The sequence below is a fragment of the Pelophylax lessonae genome (assembly GCF_965119305.1).
Source record: "Pelophylax lessonae genome assembly, chromosome: 1".
Classification (NCBI taxonomy): domain Eukaryota; kingdom Metazoa; phylum Chordata; class Amphibia; order Anura; family Ranidae; genus Pelophylax; species Pelophylax lessonae.
In genome coordinates this window covers 295,858,508-295,885,299 of record NC_138768.1, presented here as the reverse complement: position 1 = coordinate 295,885,299, position 26,792 = coordinate 295,858,508, and the positions used below count along the sequence as shown (strand labels likewise).

General features: G+C 39.2%; 1 protein-coding gene across 1 annotated transcript; it reads left to right on the top strand.

Annotated features, from left to right (window-relative positions):
• Positions 1 to 821: 821 nt before the first annotated feature.
• CRYBB3 (crystallin beta B3) lies at positions 822 to 26,569 on the top strand. The gene is made up of 6 exons (XM_082258206.1): positions 822 to 1,018; positions 7,790 to 7,870; positions 16,634 to 16,752; positions 21,528 to 21,660; positions 23,780 to 23,922; positions 26,267 to 26,569. The coding sequence occupies exons 2-6, from the start codon at positions 7,796 to 7,798 to the stop codon at positions 26,478 to 26,480; spliced, it is 684 nt and encodes a 227-aa protein (XP_082114332.1). The 5' UTR covers positions 822 to 1,018; positions 7,790 to 7,795; the 3' UTR covers positions 26,481 to 26,569.
• Positions 26,570 to 26,792: the final 223 nt, after the last annotated feature.

Sequence of the window (26,792 nt, the reverse complement as noted above, 5' to 3'; positions counted from 1 at the left end):
ATCCTCCACAATCAGTCATGAAGCAAACTCTTCTGAAGACATGCACACTGCATGTACCTTGTTGTCAGTAAAAACGTGCTTCATCAGTAGAGGACGCCAGTGAGTCATCCCATACTATGCAATCCACTGGTCAGCCTTGTAAATGCAACTCTAATTTCTTAAAACCAAGATGGTTCTTGATTGTAGTTCTCACAGGAACAGAAAATAATAAAAGAAGAAAAAAATACAAATAAAAAGGAAAAAAATGCTAGGACCAGAGATCCCAACAAGGAACTCGGTCCTTATTCCTGACTAGGCAGAAGAAAACTGAAGACCTGTAGTAGGAAGTGGATTATACCCCCTTGGACTGCCCTTTAATCGTGTTCAAACTTTTTTCCGCCTAGTGTCTTACTCCTGTATGGGGCAGCATAAAACCAAGGGTCAAGAAGATCTGGAGCTGTGTCCATCAATGAATGAAAGAGAAAACAATTTTTTTTAACCGCTTCCCATTAAAGATAATATTTGCATGATTTAATTTTTTTTTCATTCTCAATATAGAGGTGTGAGAAAGCAAACCTGAAAAAATATATTTTTGAAAACAGCACTACACCAGTTAGTATACATAAAAATGAATTGCCTTAAGAAACATAACAGATATACATTAAAGTTGAATCTGTTTGTCTTGTTTATTTGGATGCAGGGATTCAAATTGTTACTTTAGAAAATGCTGAGAGCTGCAGTAGATCTGACATATTTGGCATGAGGTGGCGGAGTGAGGCAATCTGAACATGCTGACCCAAAGTTAATCACTAATCTTCTGAAAATGAGCTGTCGAGCTGTAAGGCAGACCAGTGTCTGATGGGCTCAGTGGATACCCAGCTCATGCTATTCATGTGAACTCTGATGGAGACAATGCGATAGACACACTTGCTGCCTCAGCACCTGTGTACTCTAAAGCTCTATTCATTGCTATCATATATATATAAGGTACACTACTAGAGCAGGACATTGACATTTGGGAAAACAGTCAGCAGAAGAGGTACAGTGTTTTTCCTCCATCTGACGGTGGGGTTGGCATATCTCTGGATTTCTACTTATTCTTGACCCTGGGATGATGATTTTAATTTGTGCTCTCAGTTTTCTCTATGCTTTGGCTGAAACCTGTTTTATTACCTTCTGCTGTGGCTGTCCTCCATGGTGGTTGGTGCTAATGGAGCTGAAGTGATACTCAGCGTAAAGCGACCAGCACAGTGTTGTTTCATACCAGCCAGTATATTATAATTGGGATCCCCAGTGTACAAGCTCCATGCACCATTTTTTAAGAAATTGACACAGGCCTCACTTATAATTTTAATATTTAGGGATTTTAAAAAAATGTAGGTTCTAAAAATGAAACATGAAAACATATGTAATAGTATTTTTTTTGGAAGTGTAAGAGTGTTAACCCCAGAACCAATGTTAATATGTATGGATTGCATGCATTACATACTGGTCTTAGTCAATGCAAATGTGCTCTTGGTATTATTTTTATCACAATGAAAGTATTCAGATGGTATATGAAATATTTAGTAAATGGATGATTAGGATAGGATAGAATAGGATGCAAATGGAAAGTGATTGTATTGATCACCTTTCTTTAGGTGATATGTCAATCAAAAACTAGTTTTGTATGGCATGGGGAAAGATGGATATTTGTTGGATATTTGGAAAAAATTACCCTCTCTTCCTGTCCTGCTAACACTAGACAGGAAGAGAGGGAAAATCTGCAACTAGGACATAGACAGAAATACATCTCTTTAATGATGAAACGAATAGCAGTAAAACCTGACAGTGGCTGTAACTCATCTTTACTTTATCCAAAACTATGGAAAAAAAAATGAGGCTGGACATATACTTTAATGATGGTAGTGGATTGTTGGCTCACCATTCCCTTAGAATTTTGTGTTGGCATATTTGTATTGCGCAGACTCAATACAATGTCCTTTACAATGAACAATTTGACTTTTTTTCTTCCCTTTTCTTTACTGAAAATTGATTTTCAAGAACAGTCATTATGAAGTTAGTGCAAATCAAAATGAACATCATCTTCTGTAAAATCCAATGAATATTATAGTTAATGAATAGCCAATTTTTATGACCTACTTGCACAGCTGTTAATGGTGAAATTGCCTTTTTTAATTGGTAAGCTTACTCTTAGTAATGATACAATAAATATTATAGATGTGCACCTTTAAATAATCTTCTCGAATTTCATGCAGACTTTGCATTTTCAGCCTCTCTTTCCTTTTTATAGAATATAATAGTTTACAGTTTGTGAGGTGTGCAATTTTCTGAAAGTTAAAATGGCAACTTTTTCTAGATTTGGAAAGAGTGTTGAAGTTATAGAATGTCTTTCAGTTGTTTTTCTGTGACTCCATTTACTTTCCTAGTACTACTATCTCCTAAAATCTAACATTTTAAAGCTGACACTACAACAGGAGATGAGGGTTCATTTGCAAATTGAAACTCCAGTTCCAGGGAAAGAGGCAATTTCCCACTTGCTGTGGAGATTTTCTCTTACTTTTTGTTGTATCTGTTGCACAGGAAGTGAGATAAAATTACTTTAAGGCTGGCATAGACAATAAAAACTGGACAGAAGTTCTAATCGAAAACTAGAAATTTTTTTACCTGGAGTTCAACTATTTTCATCCAGTTGCAGATTTATATATAAGAAAGTCCAAATGGCTTGCAGCATAAATTAGATTTATTTTAAATTCAAAGACAATATGATCTATATTTAATCCATATTGGCAAAATTGGACTTTATTTGGTCCTTTGGACCTACAAATTGAGCCTGTAAGGCAGGGCTCTGTTTGCTAGTATTCAGTAAGATGCTGTTGATATATATATATATATATATATATATATATATATATATATATACACACAATTCTAATTAATTTTCTTAAAAAAGGATAAAATAAAGTGTGGTATAATACATCACTTTGGGTAATGTCCCCAATGCAGTCATTCAGATTAACTCTTGTTATGGTAAATCTGGAATGAAAAATAGTGTCATGTACATTGATAAATGCAGCCAAATATACTTTGAATGTTCAAAATTAGCTCCTATGTTAAATTAATAAACTAAGCTTTTTTCTTTTTTACATTTTTCATAAAAGCATGTTTATAGGCGACTATAAAATTTTCTGTTTTAATTAGCATTGATTTCCACATACAAGAAACATCTATTGCTGTGACTTTATACAGTACTGTAATAGTCTCTCAGAGTAGCCATCTAGTTTATTACAACCAATAAATAAGCACTATGCAATGACATAAGGTGACAGCTATGGCAGTGTTACTGTTTGACATTGGTACAGACATATTGTCTTCATGCAAAATAGTATCTTTTTTTTTATATATAAAAAACTATATATATATATATATATATATATATATATATATATATATATATATATATATATATATATAATAGTATCTTAAATTATAAGAATAACAACAGGTTTGCATAACATGCACCTTCTATAGGCCAAAGAGAAGAAGAGTTACCCAGCATGGAGACATATTTCATTACTGATGAGAAGACCTTTTGGTCTGAAAATCTCATTAACTATGTTAACTACAAAGCCTGCTGGACTGGACAGTTTAATGTCTAGCAACCTCTCATTTGATGTAAAGGTCATAAGTTTGATATTCACAGATGGTTCTCATATTTACACCCACATCTTCTCAGAGTATCCGAAATGCACTTACAAGACATTTCTTAAACAGATTTCAACATTTAGCAATTGCTTTAATAGCCAGTATTCATCTGGGGTATTTCATTTACTAAATATTTATGTATTCCCATATGACGAGAGAAAAAGATAGCTACAATTTGGTTTAAATATGTTCAAATAATGGTTTCTGTCTGATGTATAATATACTGCACCTGTAATTATATCAGATATTCTCAATATACTTAGTAATATTACACTAGAAGGGGATAAATACAACGTTCAGAAGTAACTCCAAACTCTAAGGCTCCATTCATACCTGGGCGTTTTGAGTGTTTTTCAGCTCCAAAAACGCTAAAAAAAAAACGTTCCAAAACGCCCAACAAGTAAAACCCCATTCATTTAAATGGCTCCTGTTCACATCTGAGCATTTTGCAAAACGCCTGTAGCTGAAAAAAGTACATGAGCTTCTTTTTGGGCTGATTACCAGCGTTTTTGATAGATGTCAATCCCTGCCTCCAAAAACGCCTGAAAAAAATGCCTGAAACGCTACGCTCAAGTGTGAATGCAGCCTTATTTTCTTCCCTTTGGTGTTTTAAATATACCAGAGTTTGTTAAATCTGTTTGATAAACGCAAAAAAAAATACCATTTGATCTCACCAGAAATCACGTTAGCTAACATCGTGCTCTGATCTCTGCCTATGCTGCATTGTTTTCAGGTACATGGTTTCCAACTCTCTCTGTGGACTACAGAATACTTTCACCCATGTTATTGAGAACAGTAGAGGAGGAGGTGTTTGTAGTTCTAAAATACTTCCTATCTTAGTGTGACAATGCTGCTCCTCCACAGATACAATAGGGTGAGTGAGCATCGTCACCCTAGAACATGAAGTGTGTTACTGGCAGGACCACCTGCAACCACATCTAAGAACTGATGAGAGACAGATGCAGTGCTCACATCAGGGACCCAGGATAGCCATGTGAGGAATCTGAATAGTCAGTGCTCTGGCTCCAAGTGTCCTCCAAATGCCAAAACAGGATATAAATGGATGAATATCAAGAAAGCAAGGGGATTTCCAGTCACAACTTACCAACCAGCCAGCGACCAACCAAATTGACCTGTCTAACAGTATGCGTTAAAAACATACATGAAGGGAGCTGGCAACTAACACACTTGTATTAAAGTCTTTTGTTAGCTACAGAATACTGACAGTAAAAAACAACTTACGCGTTTCAACAAATAGCCTTAATTATAGGCTATGAGTAAAGCTATTTAACGAAACCCGTAAGCTCTTTTTACTGTCACTATTCTGTAGTTGCAAAATTTTAAACTTTTTTTTTTAAAGGCTTTAACTTGAAGGGACACAGTCTGTATCATAATGCAGGAGTGAAGAAGAAGCATACAGGTGCCTTGGTGGAAAAAAAGAGAATTATTTTTTTCATTTTATATTACATTGTATTTATTTCCTCACCAAGCTAATCAAAAACATAACCTGGCACTATACATTACAATTTTAGGATGTATCAACAACTATGTAGTACAAGAACCTACCTGAATGGGAATTGTAGATAGGGCTTCTACTACATGGTAAAGGGCATTGATTAGTGATTGCATGATGAGGGTATTACATATGTGTGGCTAGATTTAGAATTTCCCTGCACCTTACAGATAGATGACCTTTTTCTTGATCATTTATATACACTCCAGTATGATTAGGTAGCTTTCTTGCCCTGGCTTCAATTTACTAACCAAAGGGAGAGTTTGCAGAACATGTGCCTAGTAATTGACAAACCCCGATTTTCAGCTTGAGATTTATATTGCTCACAGCATTTCTTTTTAGGGAAAGCTCACGCCCATTGTAACTCTGCTTACATTAGCAAGGTGTTTTAGACATTAACACCCCAGCAACCCTAGGGAATCTTTGGAATTAAGTCTTCAAATGTTAGGCTACAGTTCATAACTCTATCATCAACATGGAAACATGGGGCATGTGTAAACTGTGTTAGTGGTGGAACTAATACTTGTTTCCCTTTTTGCCTATATATGTCCAAAAACATAACATTTTATTATGCATTTTATGTGAAAGAGTTGCTAGAAGCATTTGCAACAAAGTATGGTTAATGCATATAATAAGCAGAAAAAGCAGGAGAGTTGAAGCCAGGGCAAGAAAGCTACCTAATCATACTGCAGTGTATATAAATGATCAAGACAAAGGTCATCTATCTGTAAGGTGCAGGGAAATTCTAAAATCTAGCCACAGATATGTAATACCCTCATCATGCAATCACTAATCAATGCCCTTTAAAAGGTATGTCTAGTAGTTTCCCTATCCCCGAAAGTGGCCACCAAAATCTTTACTGTGCCAGATGACTGCCACACAGTCTGTTTACAGAAACTCAATATGTACACTAGATTTCCTATTTATTTCTATGGAAAGTCCATTGATCATTGAGGTCAACAGTTGATGATCTCCCAAAGAAAGGAATGGAGAGTCTTTTGTCTTCTACAGGATTACCAGACAGGAAGTCAGCTTAGATTTATAAAATTTCTCCCCAGCTTCTCTATCACCTAAATAGTAAATATCTTCTGATAAGCTCTTGAGTTCTCCAGCATGTCATTATTTATGCTATGTTATTACATTATATACAGTATATTTTAGTTATCTTGCCCATACTACAGCACAAGAAATTGACAGTTATCTGTTCCTTTATTGTCTTTATGGTTTTTATGCCATATCATAGTGCTTATTTTATTATTGTTCAGGAAAAAAATACTAAAAAAGGTTTAATTTTTTTATTATTGCTTTTTGGGTAAAAATCAAATATTGGCTATAAATATTTTATGCTTACTATTTGGCAGCCAGCAGGTGGCAAGTACAAGTCTGGTGAACCAGGGTTTCAGATAACTGATTACTGGTTGCCATACACATGATGCTGCCCGATATTTGGCTCATGTGTACGGCCCTTTAGGATCTATTCTCACAAACCGCAGTGGCTGGTATGTGGCACGGTCCAGTGGGAATCACCGCTCTGTACCACACTGTTCCTTTTTATTTTTTAAACAAACTTTATTGAAATTTAACACAGACTTTGCACAAAGTTCAACTGGCTGGCGGGGCATTGTGAGGCGGTGCCTTACACTGCTCTGGGGTGAGCTGAAAAAAAGTAGTGCATGCGCTATTTTTTTCAGTGCACTATGCCCGCACACCACTACAACACATGGGAATTGGGCACACAGGAAACAAGGCATTTTGCTATGTCATGCAGTGGGACTCTGCTGAAAAAAACACCCAGGGCAGTCCCTGGTGCGAATGGAGCCTTATTTTTCTAGAAGAGATTGTGCAGTCTGGCTCCTCGGACTGTAGGAGCAGGTAAAAAGTACAGAACTAATGCTGGGCTTACTTTTTTGACCGCCCAGCATGCACTGCACACACTAAAGCATGGAAGCATCCAGCATTTAATGTCTATTTGTGAAGAAGGGATTTTGTAAAGAATGATGGTATCAATTTTATACAAATTGACCATAAACCTTTATATGTCCCTGTTACATAGTTGTCAACTCATAAACACACCACTAGTTTATTGGGAAAAAAAATATTTTCTGGCTTTGAAAAAATGCTACCTTTAAGCTTGATATTCATTGTTACACACTCTATACCATGGATGTCCAACCTTTGGCTTCTCTGGGCCACATTGAGTGTAGAGAAATTTTCTCGGGCCGCATATAAAATATATACTATAGTTAAGGTATATAAGTAATAAAATGCTGCTGCGCCCTTCCCGTGCTGCCGCACCCCCCCCCCCCCAGCACTAATTTAACACAACTAGTGGATGATCCCCTCTGAGGCAGCCTCTGCCTACAGTTAGTTGGAAGCTGCTGTGGCTGTGCCCCCAACTCGACTTCCTTCCTCCCCAGCAAAAAAAAAAACAATTCTCAGGGGGCAGTGGGCCGCATTGCCTGCGGTTCCGGCCCACATGCGGCCCCCGGGCCACAGGTTGGACATGCCTGCTCTATACTGTACCATGTCACTGTTATTTTTACACAATAGACAGATTGTAACACTAGAAGTTTATTTTTTATAACTTTACAGGTAAACATGACCGAACCACAGAGTACCCCTGAACAAATGGCAGCTGGCAAGAGCCATGGAGGAATTGGTGGCAACTACAAGGTAAGACAAGTCACTGTTAATGTTTCCGCTAATATGGTAAAGCATTGTATTCACATGATATATGTTAGGACATCCTATTAAATTGGACATCCTAATAAATTGGAACTCCAGACAAACAGATAAATACATGATTGACATGAATATTTATCTAGAGTTTTACCTGCCAAGAGAAATTAAATTTTTGTCAGATAAACTGGTGAGTCACACACCTTGCAGGTTAGTAAGAAACTCTTCTTAGGTCACTTCCCTACTTATTGGACAGAGGTGATGATGCTGATTCACTCTTCAATGAAGAGACTGTGCAAAACAGAAAATAGATACAATCACAAAATAAGACGCAAAATCACAACTCTGTGTTTATCTGCCAGTTTGGGGTTGGGATTTTACAATATAATTCAACTCATATGTAGTTTAGAGAAATCACAAGGAGCAATTCAGCTATTCTAAAATTCCAGAGTGGTCCAGAGTAAGAAAAAACAAGTCTTCTGAATGATTGATCCCCATCTCCAAGAAAAACTCAAACTGGTAATAAACACCCCCTTATGTTTTGTTTTTAACCCTCTTAGCTGTATTGCCAGGTTATGTTCAAAACGCATAAGTTACAAAGGAACAAACTCTATTTTTGGAGTCAAGTTCCACTTTAAACAAGCATGCAAACATTAAAATACTTTTTATTCCAGTTTTAGATGCCAAAAAAAGTTTAATCCAGGTATTTCAATTTTACCTACCCCAAATCTTTTTTACGTTTTTGTCCAATCTGCATTATAGTGTAAATCATACTGATAATGGAAGGTTATGCACTGTGAGCTAGCCTTTAGTGCATTTTTGCTATGCTTCTCGATCTAATATGTTTTCAGGCAATGGAAGAGGGAGAGGGAAGTGATTGGGAAGGTAAAAACACATGGTAGCACCCCTGTGTTGGTGGTGTGCTTAGTGGAATAAAGGGGCGCTACAAAGAAGAAAAAAAAAAGAGTTGGGTGCGTGAGAGCCCTTATGGTTATATTATTGAGTTGGTGTTTAAAAGAGATACAGTAAACTGAGAACCACAACTTGAGAGATTGCAAGTGGGCATTTGGATATGGCAGCTGCAACTTAGGTATAATTGCTAGTCCAAGGAGCCGACATGTATCATAAAAAGTTGAAAAGTCCTTGGAGAAAATGAGCTACCACAGAACTTGTATATGGGCACTCAGGTACAAGTAACATGCCCATTGATTCAGGATTGGAGGTTACCAGTAGAGACAATCAGGGAATTGAGAACAGGGGATAGCCAGGGACAGTACAGTAGTGGGATTGGGAAACTGGAGTTCAGATGTAGTCAAATAAACTTTGGTGCATTGCTTCCTCTCTGTTCTCCAGACATACTTTATAATGCCTAATTTTCACTGTAATTGCTAACCAGACCAAAATGATTATTCAGACATTTTCTAGATAAACTGTTATGTTTTCTGGTTTAATAACTTATCTTGAATGCAAAATGTTTCCTTGTAATGTCCTTATGCACAAGCTTATTAGTATCTCGTGTAGCATAGGTGTAGAACAGCCTGTCTCAACTTTTTCAACACAGAGGAACCCCTTAAATAACTTTCCAGTCTCAGGGAACCCCTGCTAAAAATGACAATATCTACAAATCAAGATACAAGTGTGATGTCAGTGGGAAGAACGTTCCTCACACTTGTGGTCAATGGGAAGACTTGCCCCCTTATAGATAGCTAAAAAAAATCAAAGGAGTCAGTGGGAACTTAGTCAGTGGCAATTGCTCAAGGAACCCCTAGCAACCTCTGGACAAACCCTAGGGTTCCACAAAACCCTGGCTGAGAAACTCTGCTGTAAAATATCTAAAACATTATTGTGTTTGTACTGTCCTCTGCACAATCCATAGAACAAGCAGCAGAAAATGATTCTACTTTAATTAGGAAACAAATTGTTAGAGATGGTGGTGTAAACTATGAAAGACACTGTTGGTAACTGGAAGATAACCTGGACACCAAAGTAGAGTACAAAATGAAAATGTATAAAAAAACATTTTTGGTTTGGTTGGGATTAGGGAACGGTTAGTACCTCTGCCTTTTTATTGCTTTGTGTGTCCCAAATGGGGTAAGTCACCCTTCTATTTGTGACCACTGCCACTGAAAAAGAAATTGAAGTCAAAAATTTTACAGATGTTACCAGAGCAAGATGTAAATTTAAAGCCTAACTGCAGATTTGCTATTACTTTAACCACTTTACCACCGGAGGATTTTGCTGTCTTACGTCTGGGCCACTTTTTGCGATTCGGCGCTGTGCGACTTTAACTGACAATTGTGCGGTCGTGCAACGCCATACCCAAACGAAATTTACGTCCTTTTTTTCCCACAAACAGAGCTTTCTTTTGGTGGTATTTGATCACCTGTGCGATTTTTACTTTTTGCGCTATAAACAAAAAAAGAGCGTAAATTGTGAAAAAACAACAATATTTTTCACATTTTTTTATATGAAATTCCCCCCAAAAAAATGTAAAAATGAAATTTTTTTTAAATTTTTGGCCAATTTGTTTTCTGCTACCTATGTTTGGTAAAAAAATTCACAATAAGCGTATTTTAATTGGTTTGCGCAAAAGTTATTGCGTTTACTAACAAAGGGAAAGATTTCTGTCATTTTTGGTGTTTTTTTTTTAACGTGTAATGGCGGCGATCTGCGATTTTTTTTGCGGGACTGCAACATTGCGGCGGACAGATCGGACCCTTGACTGACATTTTTGACACTTTTGGGGGTACCAGTGACATTACTGCAGTAATCAGTGCTATATATATGCACTGTTACTGTAAAAATGACACTGGCAGGGATGGGGTTAATTTTATTGGAGAGGGAGGGGTTAATGTATGCCTGGTGCTTACTGACGTGTGGGGCGGGAGGTGACTGTGTGACACAAGGACAGATCCAGGGTTCAGCTATGCTGAACCCTGCAGTCTGACCCTGCCTGTCACTTGGGAGATCCGCCCGCTTGTGTTTACACAAGCAGGCGGATCTCCACACTAGATCCCCGACGATCGGGGAAGAGCAGAGGCGATCGCCGCTGCTCCTCCCCTGGCCCGACTCCCGCTGTGACTGAATACAGCGGGAGCGAGCCTCCGGCGGCGGGCGCGCGCCGCCGAGAAAGGGGAGTGTCTGACGACGTAGTACTACGTCGTCAGACGATAACGAGCCACTTTGCCGCAGTAGTACTACAGTACTCAGTGGTAACGTGGTTAAATAGTTTGTTTGGACCTGGCTGGCTCAAACTATTTCCTTTACCAATACATGCTGCTGGTATTAGCCCTGTATAAACTTTATGTAGCACCAGCTACATACAGTATACAGCGCTGTGTTCCGGTAGCAGTACAGGGACTGGAACAAAATCAAATCAGGCTGAGCACTGCTTTGCCATTCACAGGAGGCCTTGTATTTTTATGAATGAATATAAGCCTTCCTCTGATTGGTTGGAGAAGGGGGCTGATAAAATCATGTTCTCCAGCCATTCAGAGGAAGATTTGTATTCATTTGTAATATTGTATTGATTGATTGATACAATACAAGACTTCCTATAAATGGTTGAACGGTGTTTAAACCAAATTGATTTTGTTCCAAGAACGAGATGGGCAGTCTCTGTACTACTGCTGGAACACATCGCTGTATACTGTAGGTAGTTAATGCAGCAGGCGCACGTGTTAGTGAAGAAAATGGTTTGTTTGACCCAGCTTGGCCCAAGCAAAGTGATAGGAAAGCTTGAATTAGGCTTTAAATTATCCAATGGGGGTGCCTGTTCCAATAACAACATGTCTAATATCTAATTATTATAGGTATTTTCATAGTTCTAACAATTAATACAGCGCTTTACATATACTGTACAGTCACTACCATCAAGGAGCTTACAATCTAAGGTTCATAATTCACATGCATACATACACATACTAGGGCCAATTTAGACAGGAGCCAATTGACCTACCAGCATGTCTTTGGAGTGTGGGAGGAAACTGGAGTACTTAGAGGAAACCCACACAAGCACAGGGAGAACATGCAAGCTCCATGCAGGTAGTGCCATGGTTGGGATTCAAACCAATGGTCAAAGTGCTACCAGGCAGAAGTACTAGCTATTAGGGCACTTATGCAATGGGAAAACGTATTCCAATGAGAACCTTTTGTAGAAACAATACCCTGATAGGAGTTTTAACCCTTTACCTACTCTACTTTAACCACTTGCCGGCCGCGGGACCACTAGTGAGGGTGCTTGCACCGCCGGAACACGCACATGACGATTGGCTATAGGGGTAGCCAATCAGCAGGTCTGGTGGCCGCGATGTCCAACGGGCACCCCCGATTGCTCCCCATGGAGACAGAATGGTGGTCTGCCGTTGTAAACACGGCAGGCCGCTGTTCTATCAGTAATGAACACAGGTATCCTGTCTTCCTCTGTTTTAGGAACACAGGTCTCTGTGTTCATTCAGTAAATACAACCCCCACATAGTTAGACAGCACCCCCTAGGGACACATTTAACCCTTTGCTTGTGCTGGTGTTAACCGCTTTCCTGCCAGTGTCATTAGTACAGTAACAGTGCATATTTTTAGCACTGATTACTGTAGTAATGTCATTGGTCCCCCCAAAAGTGTCAAAAATGTCAGTTAGGTGCCTGATCTGTTCGTCGCAATATTGCAGTCCCGCCAAAAATCACTGATCGCCTACAAAAATGTAGCAGAATACATATTGGCCTAAAATGATGAAAAAATATGATTTTTTTTTTTTATTGGGAATGTTTTATAGCAGAAAGTAAAAAATATTGCCACCAGTTTCTCCATGGCTCTTGGTTCAGTCATGTTTACCTGTAAAGTAAAAAAATATTGTTTTTATTGTTTATAGCGCAAAAAAATTAAAAATGCAGAGGTGATCAAATACCACCAAAAGAAAGCTCTATTTATGGGAAAAAAAGGACATCAATTTTATTTGGGTACAGCGTCGTACGACTGTGCAATTGTCAATTAAAGTAACACAGTGCCGTATCGCAAAAAAATGGCCTGGTCATTAAGGGGGTAAAACCTTCCGGTCCAGAAGTGGTTAAACAAAACAAAGTTTTAGATATACATAATAAAACAGACTTTTCTGTGGTAACTGGAATGCGGATGACAGAAAACATAATTCCTTTGAATGCTAGCATATGCACACAAGCACATGCCCTAGCCATCAGCATAGGGGACCAGTCTAACCTGTTTCAAAACGGAAGTCTTTGCATACATTAAGCAATGTCTGTGGAGGATTCATAGCTTCGTCAGGGCAACCTCTGCAACTTGGACAAATTGAATTATTGTTGAGAATATCAACACGCAAACATATGTAAGTTTCATTAAACTGCAAACTCACCTAGAATTCACCCCAGGACACCCTATGGCAGCTATGCAACAGGATTGATTTTCTAAAAGAAAAAAGGCATTTTACTTTGGAAGAAAAGTTGCACTTTGCAAGGTAATTATCCCCAGAGCTTAGTGAATGTGGTATAATTTCACTTTACAAAGAATATCCAATCACATGCAAGGAAAATAAAAAAGAACAGCATTTTTAATTGCACCTGATTGCACGATGGAAGCCAGCAGAGCTTCACCTCATTCATTAAACTGGGGAAAACTCCATTTCAAAGTGAACAGCCCCATTGCCTTTAGTAAGTAAACTCCAAAAAGCCTAGAACCAAACCAAAGCACAAATGAAGGCTTTTCATGTACATGCACCCAATGTAACAAACAGGAAAATATGTCAGTTGATCCAAAAGTGTATAACGTAAACCATGCACAAACAACACACACACCTTTGTTGAGAGTGGTTATCTCTACCCCCCCCCCCCTCAGTGACCTCCAACTGTACCCCCACTCCACCTTTTTTTTTATTTTTCCACCAATTGGTACCACCCTGATCCCCCACGCATTTCCTTTATAAATGCAAAACTCACTAGATCCAGGAATTTTCCTGCCTGATCCCCTTTGGTTAATATACTTATGTTCCATTTTATTTTATCAATACTTGTTTTGTTATAAATTATAGAAACTGTTTCAATGGGAAGTAAGCATTTCTGAATCTAGAATTTTTTTTTTTTTTTTGTAGATACATTCTTTTTTTTATTATTGTTTAGTATTGTAAAATGTGTAAATTTCTTCATGGGTCCTTTTAGCAGGTGTACCAGTGCACAGCTGCATCATCCATTCACAGATCAAATCATATGGATCTGTAAATGGAAAAGACTACAAACCCCATCTTCCACCACAGCAAAGAAAATCATTGATGGAGCACAAGTGAGGTGATGCGACTGCACTTGGAGTCTTCTAGTCCATTTATACCTCCTCCAGCTGCATAGCTGAAGAACCATACCTCTGTATGGACTGGAGACTGGAAGAATAGTCTACAGGAGCCTGTGCATTGCACCCGCCATCCGCTGATTGCACTTGCAATGCGTTGCAGGCTCCAATGCAAAAAATAAGCAATACACATTTTTATTTTTTCAATATGGATTGCATTTATTCATTTATGATATTTGTTTTATTAATAAATGTTTTCACACAAGATTCAAACAACTTTCAAACAAGATTCACACATATAGTTAACGGGATTCAATTGGAAAAAAAAAAGTGTTGATATTGGATGAAAGGTTTATAAATCGAGGCTCTGCATAGAAACCAATCAGCCTCGATTTTTTTTTTTTTTGTCAAAGCTTAATTGAACAAGCTGAAGTTAGAAGCTGATTGGCTACCATGCAGAGCTGCACCATATTTTGCACTCTCCAGTTTTAGTAAATCGACCCCTATGTGTTACAGTAGGTTTCTTTCTGAGAGTCTCAGTAATATGTGCAATAAAATGGAGGAAATGGTGAGGTAAAATCACAACTTCTACTACTTCTAACTTTCTTAATAGTTGCCATCTATTAACAAAGAAACCATGGTTGATAAAAATGTTGTAGTTTAGGAGAACTGTTTTCACATCATTTAACACATCTTTTAAAAATGTTCTTACATTAATGAGTGCTTTTTCTTGGCCTATATTATATTTTGTTTTAGTATTGGATGGGACACTATAGAAAGTAGGAGAAAAACTCTTCAAAGGGAGGTCAGATCCCCACCTAAACAAATGACATCAATGGAAGATTTCCCCTCTATTCCTATTTCAGTGAAAACTGTAAAAGTTTGGATTTTCCATGACTCTGTCCAGATGACAATTGTCAATAGGGCTTAAAAAACAATGAATCCCCCCAGCAATGACACAAAAAAAAACAAAAAACAAACTGACAGATATTCTTAGCCTTGCCTTCTAGTCCTATTTTTATCAAAGGTTTGCACGTACGTTATAGTCTATGGCAGATAAGAATTGATTTGATAGGATGTCTATATCGTCAAAATAAAATTTGAATGTTGCTCCCCCTTATAAAAGTTTAGTTATGCTATGCAGACTTTAGTTCGATTTTAATACAGTAGTTTTACTTCCCATGGCCTGCCCGTTACCATCTACTGTTTTTTCACATCTTTGTCCTCTCCAGTCCCACAAGCTTATTAAGAAAACATACATATGCCTTAAATAGCTAGCAAAAGCAATGTCAGTTCCTAGAGCTTGTGCAAAGCATATTCATCTTTTCTACATGCAGCTGGGACTTAGGGCCGGTTCACATTTGTGCGAGTGCGACGATCGCATGTAATTCAGAGCGCACTGCTCCTTCATTACATGCGATCGGATGTGCGAATGCAAATTCGGCCATACACTTTGTATGGCTGAATTCGCACTGTATCCGCACCAAACACGCACTTGACCCTTTTTTCCAGCCGCATCAGGATCGGATCGCACAGTGGTTCACACTTGTGCGATCCGATTCTGTGCGAACTGTCAGATCTTACTGCGATATGCGATCAAACTGGGGGTGTCGTTAACATTTAATTGACACCCCCTGCGTATCGCATATGGTAGTGTAAACTGCCAGAGGTGCGTTTGCGATGCGGGAACAGGCTGCGAATTCGCAGCCTTCCCGCATCGCACAAGTGTGAACCGGGACTGAATGGGACATAGATATGAAAAACTGTGATTGGGTGCAGGCAGTTTTGTGTAGTTAATGCTGGAGCTTGGGCTGGGGCCACATGAAAAATGTTCTTAGCCCTACCCTGCAAACAAACAAATATATAATGGGCCATCAAGCCTCAATTTAAAAATAAAGATAATAAAGCTGTGCGCAGAACCTCAAAACCTGCCACTGGATCAGACCAAGTTTGCACTCTTTCCATTAAGTTGTTCACATATTGTGTTGTGAGTAAGCTCTATAGGGAACAGAAAATATTACATTGGTGTCTGGATCATAAATCCTTTGTATCCATCCAGGGTTGGCCAAGACCAAAAGTTATTTTCACTTTCCAGGGGCAAGCATGTCACTGACATCAATAAGCATTACATGTTTTAAAAACTGACATACATAGTACTTGAACATATAGAAAATGATATGTTGGTTATATTTGGTGGTTTATATATCCAGTGGTAGGATCTCCCCATGACAGTATATTTCTGACCTTAGTGAGGTCATTTTGAAGACAGACAAGGCAATATCTTTGCTCCTTCTGTATTTTCTAAGGAAAGAGTGATGCATCCTTGTAAAGATATAGCAGACGGTAAGAGCTGGCATCTGAGTTGCAGAGATCTCAATACTACACTCCCTATCCCACTCAAGCAATGAAAAAAAAAAAGAGAGAGAGTGAGACGATAAAACCAGCTATTTCTGTTTTATTTTCCTTCAGATCACAGTCTTTGAGTTGGAAAATTTCCAGGGTAAGAAGTGTGAGCTCACTGGGGAGTGCCAGAACTTATCAGAGAAAGGACTTGAGAAAGTTGGATCCATCCAGGTGGAATCTGGACCGTGAGTAGATTATTATTAATATTATTATTATTATTATACAGGATTGCACAGTGCTTTACAAAATAAAGGGATTCAGTACAATTAAAATACTAATTAATACAAAAGGATTAGGAGAGCTTACAATCTAAAGGGTCATACTGTGATGGAATTGGACCAGAGATAGAAAGCTTTAACAACCATTACACTAAAGCTTTGATCTAGTAAACAGAGGATGAACGAATTAATCTTACAGTTCCTAATGTTACCCCACATCCAATCTGATATATGAGGCGTACTTGTAACTGTGCTACTGACCTTTAAAGTCATCATCTCTATCTGTTTGCTATGAACTCCAAACACTCATCTCATCACTCATTTATATAAGGTTTTCTGAGGTGCCTTACTGTGCACAATGACCCAGTCACACTGGTGCCTTATCTGGATATAACCAAAAAGTCACACAAAGACATTGGTGACATTTTATGAAGGGTTCATTGACCCCTACTAGTATATTTTTGGGTGGTGGAAAAAAAAAATGTCATGAGGCAATCCTTATTATCAGAATAAATATACAGTAAACCCCCGCTCCATCGCGGTTCAGTTTTTGTGGCCCCGGTATATTGCGTTTTTTTTTGTAATGTTATTTTACTATGTAAATCATTTAAAATGAAATATTTTTGTGTTTTCCATAGCTCTTGCTATGTCTCTCAGTATCTTTTATGTGTTTAAATGAGTTTCTATTGTTTTAAAAGTGTGTTTAAAGACCTTAAAATGCTTTTACACGTACAGTGACAGTAAAAAAACATGCCTACAATGCATTTTAATAGGGTTTTTCCTATTTGCGGATTTTCACTTTTTGCGGCTGGGTCCGGAACGTAACCCCCGCAATGGAGGGGGGTTTACTGTATATAAAACCCTGTGATGATAGTGTTTCTTGTATTAGCCCAGGACCCCGGCAATTTAATTGCATTGAAAAGCAATTACCCATCCAAGAACCTCTTACAGATTTGTCAGACATATGAATTTTATGACCCTAGTGCGTACAATCAGAAGCTATGTGTCTTTGGTTCTTAGGTAGTAATAGATCAGTTCAGAGCTGTATGCCTTACCACCAATCACACTGCATTAAGTCATTGTTTTGACAGTTAAATTAGTCGTATATTTCTCTCTGTGCTGGGTCTTGACTTTATATAAACTTGGTGTTGCTTTTGGTTGTAAATATCCATTTCATCTGTGTTTACTGGAAAAGGGTTTATGGCAGGACATAATTAATAACTAAACTGGTAGAACTAATGGCTGTGTATATTCAAGGCCATTTAAAGTCTAAATATTCATGCATACATAAGCTGGGCTCATTGCCAGATCACATTACTGTGGTGAATAAAAAGTACCCCGTTTCTGCTGGAAAAACAAAAAACGTGTTCCTAAGCTCATACGTGTGCCCTAAAGCCATCGTGGGTGTTCACAACAATATGACTGAAGAGTCTGTTCTTTTTATTCAGACAGTTTGGTAGGAACAGATCATTTACTGGCATCCATAAAATTTGCTTTGAATTTAAATCTCATATTTGCATTTTGCTATAGAGGAGAGTAATATCTATCTTTTAAATAAATAAAGACCCAGATCAGTCGATTAGAAAGGGTACTGGTAAGCAGTATGGGATAACCATTGTTCCATATGTCATGTTACTCTGTCCTAAAATATTGTAATCTTTATCATTTTGTGATATTGCTAATCACCACAGATCGGAACGTGTTTCATGGCTATTGACACATCAGTGACATTCACAGCATGAGCATAAATTATTTTGTATAGCACATGTTTATAAAGAGTATGGTAGACAGGACATAAAAGCTAAACTAATAATATTTTTGGACTTAAAGCGGAGTTCCGGCCACAGATTCGTTTTTTTTTTTTTAAATACCTCTCAAACAGTGATCCACCGCCCTTCTTACATCCGCTAATCCGATTTTATACATGTAAATAATAGATTGGCAATACTAAAATCTTACTTTATAAAATTTTTGCAGAGCGCCGCCATCTTTTCCATGGTCCCCCGAAGCCGCAGTGTGCACATATATGCCCCGCTTCCTGGTTGTAGATGGAGGGGGGCCGATCAATGCAGCGTGAAATCTCGCGCATGCCCAGTACAAAGGAAAGTACTGGCAATAGGCTGGCGCCGTCCGCGCTGTGCTCCGCCTCTCATCACGTCATTTTCTGTTTGGAAATAACGCGATGAGAGGAGCGGCCGGCCGCCTACGTCACTGCCCATTGCCTCCTGGGAGTGATCTGTAAGAGCTCCCAGGACGCATTGCGGGACAGGAAGTGACGGCGCGGGCCGTGGCCGCACAGGGAGGAAGTGGAAGGAAAGGTGAGTATATTTTCTGCTGAAACAAGCTAAGTAAAAAAATAAAAAAATTCGGGAATATCCAATTCTTTTTCAGGGTACAATAAGGAAGCGGATGCCACAAAATCTAAAATAACGATTTTGCGGCCGGAACTCCGCTTTAAAGCATTTGTTACACCAACACTTTATTTTCCTGATGTACCTGCTGTACCATGTACTTGTATAACAAAGTTTCCTGTTCGTTTTGTATTGCTTCCTTTATGTGTGTTCCTGCCAGTCCCTCTGCCTTTCTATTAAGAACTGACCACAATAAGCAGGAGAGCACAGCGTGGTCAGTTCTCTTGCTATTCTTGGAACCCAGTGTTCTCTCTTCTAATGATCAGACTTGTCCTGACATTTCCCCCGCTGCACAGCCATTTACTGGCAAGCTCAGTGTGTTGCTGCTTCTCCTCTCCAGCTCTGATTCAGCTGCAAACAGATGGAATGGGTTGTTTTACAAGGTGATCTTTTACAATCACTTTAAGGTAGTCAAGGTTGCAGTGGTGTATTTAGGTTTTGTGCTGCCCTAGGCCTGACTAAACTTTGGCACCCCTAACTTAAATATGACCCACCCCGTCCTGTAAATGCCACACCCTTTCCTGTTTATGATCCACCCTGTCATCTGTAAACCACAGACCACAACCACAGTCTATCAGTGCCCATCAGTGAAGCCTCATCAGTTCCCATAAGTTCAGCTACATCAGTGCCCATCAGTGCAGCCTTATCAATGCTCATCAGTGCAGCCTCATTACTGCCTATCAGTGCAGTCTCATCAGTGCAGCATATCAGTGCAGCCTCATTAGTGGCCATCAGTACAGCCCCATCAGTGGCCACCAGTGCATCATATCAGTGCCCATCAGTGCTGCCTTATCAGTGCAGCCCTATCAGTGCAGCTTATCAGTCCTGCCTCATCAGTGGCCATCAGTGCAGTCTATTAGTGCCCATCACGGCAGCATATCAGTGCAGCCCCATCAGCTTTTTTGCTGCCCTAGGCCTGGGCCTTGTTGGCCTAGGCTAAGATACAGCACTGCAAGGTTGTCTTGAAAGGGGCCAGTTTTTTAAAAATGCACATCTCATGAATCAAATGTCACCACCACCCTTGAGAATGTCAGGAAGGGAAATATCTGCTCATTCTCTGTAGTGCTGGGACTTACGCGGATTCTCATGCAATTCACCTAATAGATTGCAGTGATACATTAACAGCTAACATGCCACTCTACTTGTCTCATTTAGAAGAGGGAAACTTTGGCCAGGTCACATAGCAAATCTCCAGAATCTCTTCTTACACTGAAAGTGTTCATTACCACCTCTTAGGAATACCCCTAAACAGTTCAAGCCTTATACAAGCAATAATTGTGTGGTGGGACATTATCAGTATCCAAAGTAAAGTGCATGTAAATGCTAGCAATGAAAAGGCTGACTTTTGGTCTTATATTTATGCAGTTGAAATCTTTTAAGTGGACCTCCACTCTCTCAATCGCCATGGACTATTTCTAATCTTTATGCTGCTAGCATTAGTAGATAGTATGAAAAGTATATCATATTTACTTGTTTTACAGTTTTTTTTGCATTTCTTCAGCTACTAAATTATGTCATACATCCCAGGAGTCTTGAGGCGGGGAGGGAGGGTTCTCAGCTCAGCCAATGCCTAAGACGGATTCCAGGAAGTAAATGATACATGAATCATCTGCCCTTACTCAAGATGGCTACGGCCAGAAATGCATTTTTCAAAAAATTTCTCAGCAAAATAAAGCATGGCGACATGGATGGATGGGGGAGTTTGTTTTAAATAGTAAAAGTGAATGAAATAGTGTTTTTGATTTGTGGTGCTCAGATGCAGTACAGTTAGTTTCTCTTTAAGTATATCTGTTCAATAAACTGCACTAAAATGTGTGTTCTTGGGGTTAGATATACTATTGATGCTGATAAAGAAAAGCCGCTCAGGTGATATAAAACATTCCGGTGCGAGTCGGATCCGTCATCCAGATACTTCACAGCCAAAAGGAAAATTGACCGCACTCAGGAATTAAAGAAATAGAAGTGTTTTAATTCCTTATGAGAAATAAATACAGACAGTGCATCACAGGAACATGCGACAGGCTGACGCATTTCACGATACAAAAGATTGCTTACTCATAAGTATCGTGAAACGCGTCAACCTGTCGCATGTTCCTGTGATGCACTGTCTGCATTTATTTCTCATGAGGAATTAAAACACTTCTATTTCATCAATTCCTGAAAGCGGTCAATTTTCCTTTTGGCTGTGTTAGATATACTATAACAGGCATAAGCTAATATAGTGCTTTCCTAGCACAGCACTGCAAAGGATATGACTTTAGCAAGGAGCTATGTGTCACTACTTACATAAACCTAGAACATATAATCATTTTCTTTCTCCTCTGGTTGTAGATGGCTCAGCTTTGAACGTCAAGCATTTGGTGGGGAACAGTTTGTCCTGGAGAAGGGCGACTATCCACGATGGGACACTTGGTCTAACAGCCACAGAAGTGACTATGTGATGTCCATCCGTCCCTTGAACATTGTGAGTTCACTCATAAAGTGCTGTTCAAGGGAACACTGTACTGTAGTTAAAGAAGTACATTCAACTTTACATAGTAAATGTTAATTAACAGGAATAAAGAGATAACAATAACGGCACTAATTTAAGGAAAAACAGATGGTTTTGCCATAACATCAGATGATGTATTGGTTGCTGCATTTCACATTTCCTAACTTCACAAACAGACTAATGCCCTGTTCACACTTAAGCGATTAGGAATCGCAGCGAAACAGGCAATGCACATTTGAGTGCCATTCATCCTGAATCACACTGCAAACATGGTAGTGTAAACAGGGCCTAAAAATGGTTTAGTATGCCAACATTGTAATAAAGTTAACAGTGCATGTTAGTTAATTCCCTGTTTGTGACATAGGTTTAGGTTATTAATAATGGACACACAAAGGAAAATTAGAATTTCATTAATTAAATTAATTGCAGGTAAAATACCGGATTACAGAGAACTGCCAAGGGTCTTAATGAAAATAAGAAAAGACCCATGCTATTTCTGTTCTCATTTTTATTTTTGGTGTGAAAATTTGACATGGAAGCCAGTTTATGGTATTCACAGGGTTTACAGATCTTTATTTATGATAGTAAAATGTATAGTACATCACATATATCCTGTAAAAACCAAACCAAAATATACCAGTGACCAAAAGTGTAGCAGTACAAACATGGCATATGCTGATACATAGGGCTGCTGTTAGAAATCGCGAGGCCCCGTACAGACTACCTGGCAGGGCCCCCCCCCAAGAAAATATTAAAGATATATTTAGCTAAAATTACAACAAAATCACTATTATCAGACACAAATATAACATAACTCGCATAATTCCTGCTAAATCTAACAAAAACAACTATGTTAAATAAAAAAGAAGATGAGATGAGAAAAATATACAGTCTGGGCAGTTGGAGCTCAGTGATCAGAGAGACAGAGAGAGAGAGAGAGAAACAAAGTTACAATTTACAAATAAACTCCTGAGCAGAGATAAGTGCTGGGAGGGGGGCACACAAGGGAGGGGGATTAGTGAGGGACAACTGTCTCTTTCTCAACAGATAAAAGCTGATAGCAGGGAGAGGGACAGATTAGATTCAGGTGCTGGAGGAAGATTTCTGTATTTGTTGTCCATCACTAATCCCCCTCTCTGTGTGGGCCCCCCTGTGAGCTCGGGCCCCCTACAAGAGGGCTGGTGGTCCCCCCCTATCAGTGGCCCTGCTGATACATAAGCATGAAATAGTGGTCACCCAATCCAAATGTTTGAAGGCAACTCTCCATAGGCCTGGACACATCCTTTTCTCCCTGTTCCCTGTTCTCCCTATTATTATTTCAACAAAGCCCCTAACGGGGCTCCTAAAAAGAATTGTAAACAAAAATAATATAAAGATAAATTGTAAAAAATCATACAGAAATAAAATAATAAAAATAAAAAACTACTGACACCATCCACTGGCCTACTGACACCAATCTCTGCCCTATTGACACGTCAACTTCTCTACTGATATTATCTATGTTTTAAAACGTTTAAAAAATGTTTTACATTTATTTAAAAGTGTGTGTGTGTGTGTATATATATATATATATATATATATATATATATATATATATATATATATATATATATACACACACATACACCCATTTGTGTTGGAGCTTTGGGGTGCACACCCTAATGCAATAGGCTGCGCACACCTATGCAACTATCTTACATCTACTGGAGGCCTCCATGAAGCCTTCATACAGCAGCTACATTAGGTCCCAATTAATTAGGTGTTTAAGACGTTCATCTTTATTAATATTGTGTTCCCTATACAAACAGTGCTGGGAGCATCTGCCTACATTGTTTTTTCTGTTTATACCTCTGCTCTACATTCCCAGGAACAGGAGAATTTAGGTGAGATAAACATCCATGTTTGTAAAAGGTCCAGTAGACCAGAGTGGGAAAAGGCGGGCAGTTCGTTTCTTCAAATTTAAGCACCCTCTAGTTTTTATAGACAATTTTAGGCTGCTATTTTTCTTTTTATCTCTTATATTATCTCATTTATTAATAATGGTACTAATCCGAAATCTTTACTAATATACCGTATATATTTTTTTTTACAGGATAGTGCTGACCACAAAATCCACCTTTTTGAGAATGCAGGCTACAATGGAAGGAAAATGGAGATTGTGGATGATGATGTACCCAGTCTGTGGGCTCATGGCTTCCAGGACCGTGTAGCCAGTATTAAAGTTCTCAATGGAACGTAAGAACATTAATTTGACAATTTTAATTCTTGTGGTGTTACTCACTAAAAAAAAAAAAAAAACCCTCACATATTGTGGGTAACAAATAAAATACACATTATACAACCCACTGTGCGCAGCATCAGATTAAAATCTATTCAGACTTGTTTGTGAAAAAATGGATAGGAAAAAGTGTTAGCTTGCACAAGGCACGCAAATGAAATATTTACACGTTTACTTCTATATATAGAAACCTAAAGTGCCCCTGTGCCCAGAACATGGACATTAAACAATTAACATATTCTTAACAAGCAGTAAAAGGGCTTTAACCACTTCCCACCTGTCCACAGTACACATATTGCAGACTGGCGCCAGCTGCAGGCTAGGTAATGTAACTGTATGTTGCTGCCAAACTTCCGGGTTTGCAGTGCGCATTTGTGGGCCCCCTGCTGTGATTTGACACAGCACGAGTTTGTCAGCAGGTCACAGCCAATAGTTTTGGCTGTACACCTGCTGATCAGCTTTGGCCAATCACAGCACTGAGTTCTGTGTTTACAAACAAACAGAACTCTGTACACATACAGAGATCTGACTGTTTCTTCTCCCTGAAATCAACTCTGAGTTCAGGGAAAAAAGAAGCTTGGTCTGTGAGTAAAAGCAGCACAAACTACACGCATCACACTTGTTAGGCACACAGTTAACCCCTTGATGTTAACCCTTTCCCAGCCTAGTGTCATTAGTTCAGTGTCAGGGTGTGCAGTGTTACACTGTAAGTGTCCCCCCCCCCCAGCCAGTGTCAGTTAGCAGCAGATTGCCCACCACAATTTTTAGAGTCACACTGTTAGTCGCTGATCGCCACCATTGTCCATGTCCCCAAAAATGCAATTTGGTTTTTACCAAAGACATGTAGCAGAATACATTTTGGCCTACATTTAGGAAGAAAGTTGATTTTATTGGATGTTTTATAACAGCAAGAAGATATGAATTTTTTTTTCTTTTCTTTTTTTAACATTCTCTGTCTTGTTTTGTTTATTTAATATAAAAAATGCAGTGGTGATCAAATACCACCAAAAGAAATCTCTATTTGTGTGAAAAAAAATGATATAAATTTAATTTGTGTACAGTGTAGCATGGCCGACCAATTAAAGTAGCACAGTTTTGCATAGTAAAAATAAATGCCCTGGCCATGAAGGGGGTAAACTCTTTCAGGGGTCAAGTGATTAAAACAAGACCCCACTCATGTTTCTAGCTGTTTGTAATGCAAAATAATTAATTGTGAAATTTTCCAAGCTCACAACAAAGACCTCTCTTTTCCTGTTTCCAGAGAATCTGGATAACTGCAGGGTAGCAGAGACACATTTTACTGCTAGGAAGGACTTCTAGAGCTTTAGAACATGACATGCTGCAAAGTAGGGGCATAACTACAGGGGTTGCAATTGCAACCGGGCCCCATGCTCCAGGGGGGCCTGTGCGGCTCCCCTGTACATCTGGATAGGAGGAGCGGCAGGGGAAGCATGTAGAGAAGTCACTGTTGTCCTTTTTCCTCCTGTAGCTGCAGGAGGAAAATGGAGGAGATTGGTTCCTCTGTATGCTGCCCCCACCACTCCGCCTATGCAGTTCACTTGTGTTCTGCTGTCTCTGGGCCCCTGTGTGCTCCCCTGGTCCCCCCCACTGTGCTCCCTCCCCTCTCCTGCCGACTGCTGCAGGGGATGTGTCAAAACAGAGAACCAGTAAGGGGTTGGTAAATATGTAATTTACCAGCTCCTTCCTTTTCTGAATGGACAGAGTCATAGTCAGTGACACATGTAAAAAAATAAAATAAAATGATAGAAAATAATACAATTAAAATACCAAAAAATAAAAACTACTGACACCAGTGGGTGAACTTCCAGGATAGCGAAGGTCACACTTGCGACTGGGCCCTGGCATTCCACCACCATGGGGAGGCCCCAAGATGGCAGGAAGGGGTCCCACTGCAGAACTTGTGAAAGGGTCCTGCTTCGGGACTATAATAAAGGGCCCCCGCAACGAGAGTAAAGGGCCCCAGGATCAGTGGGAAGAGCCCCAGGCTTGAAGGGAAGGGCCCCGGCCAGGGGTCCGGGGGGGCCATTCATGATTTCTTGCACCGTGGCCCTGAAGGTTCTAGTTACGCCTCTGCTGCAAAGGTTATGTAGAAAAAGGAATCTATCAAGGCTGGACTTAAGGCTACAGATAATGATCAAAGTGGGTCTTACTGCGTAATTCATCTCATATATTGGTGCACATAACATATGTAAAATAGGGTGGCCGTTTTGCCATTTATGTAGTGCTTGAAAACAATATAAGCTGACATTTGCCTTACATCTAGTGTGTTCTTTATTTCAGATGGGTAGGTTATGAATACCCTGGCTACAGAGGTCGTCAGTATGTCTTTGAGAAGAATGAATACAGACACTGGAATGACTGGGAAGCCAACCAGCCTCAGATTCAGTCCGTTCGCCGTATTCGTGATATGCAGTGGCACAAGCGTGGATGCTTTGTTCCTGCCCCTGTGGCTGCAGCTGCTGCTGCTCCTGCCCCTGCCCCCGCCAGTAGCTGAAGGAGAACAAAGCAAGCTCACCAGATGTCACCCTCTTCTGCTGACAAGCACGGCAAGAAGAGACGCATTTTATGATTTTAAAACTTGATAACGTCTCTTTAATGTGTCAGTCTGTAATCTTAAATAAAGATTACTGCATCACTAAATCCTGTTGTTGGATGCTATTCTGTTGCCATGATTTTCCATTTTAAATTAAAAGCAGTATTAAACCCAAAAGCAAAGACTTATTATGTTGCACCTTATCAATTCTTAGATATGATAGCTGCATTAGTTTCCTTTTTAGGTTTTCTTTCTTCTGTGTTCATGTGTTCA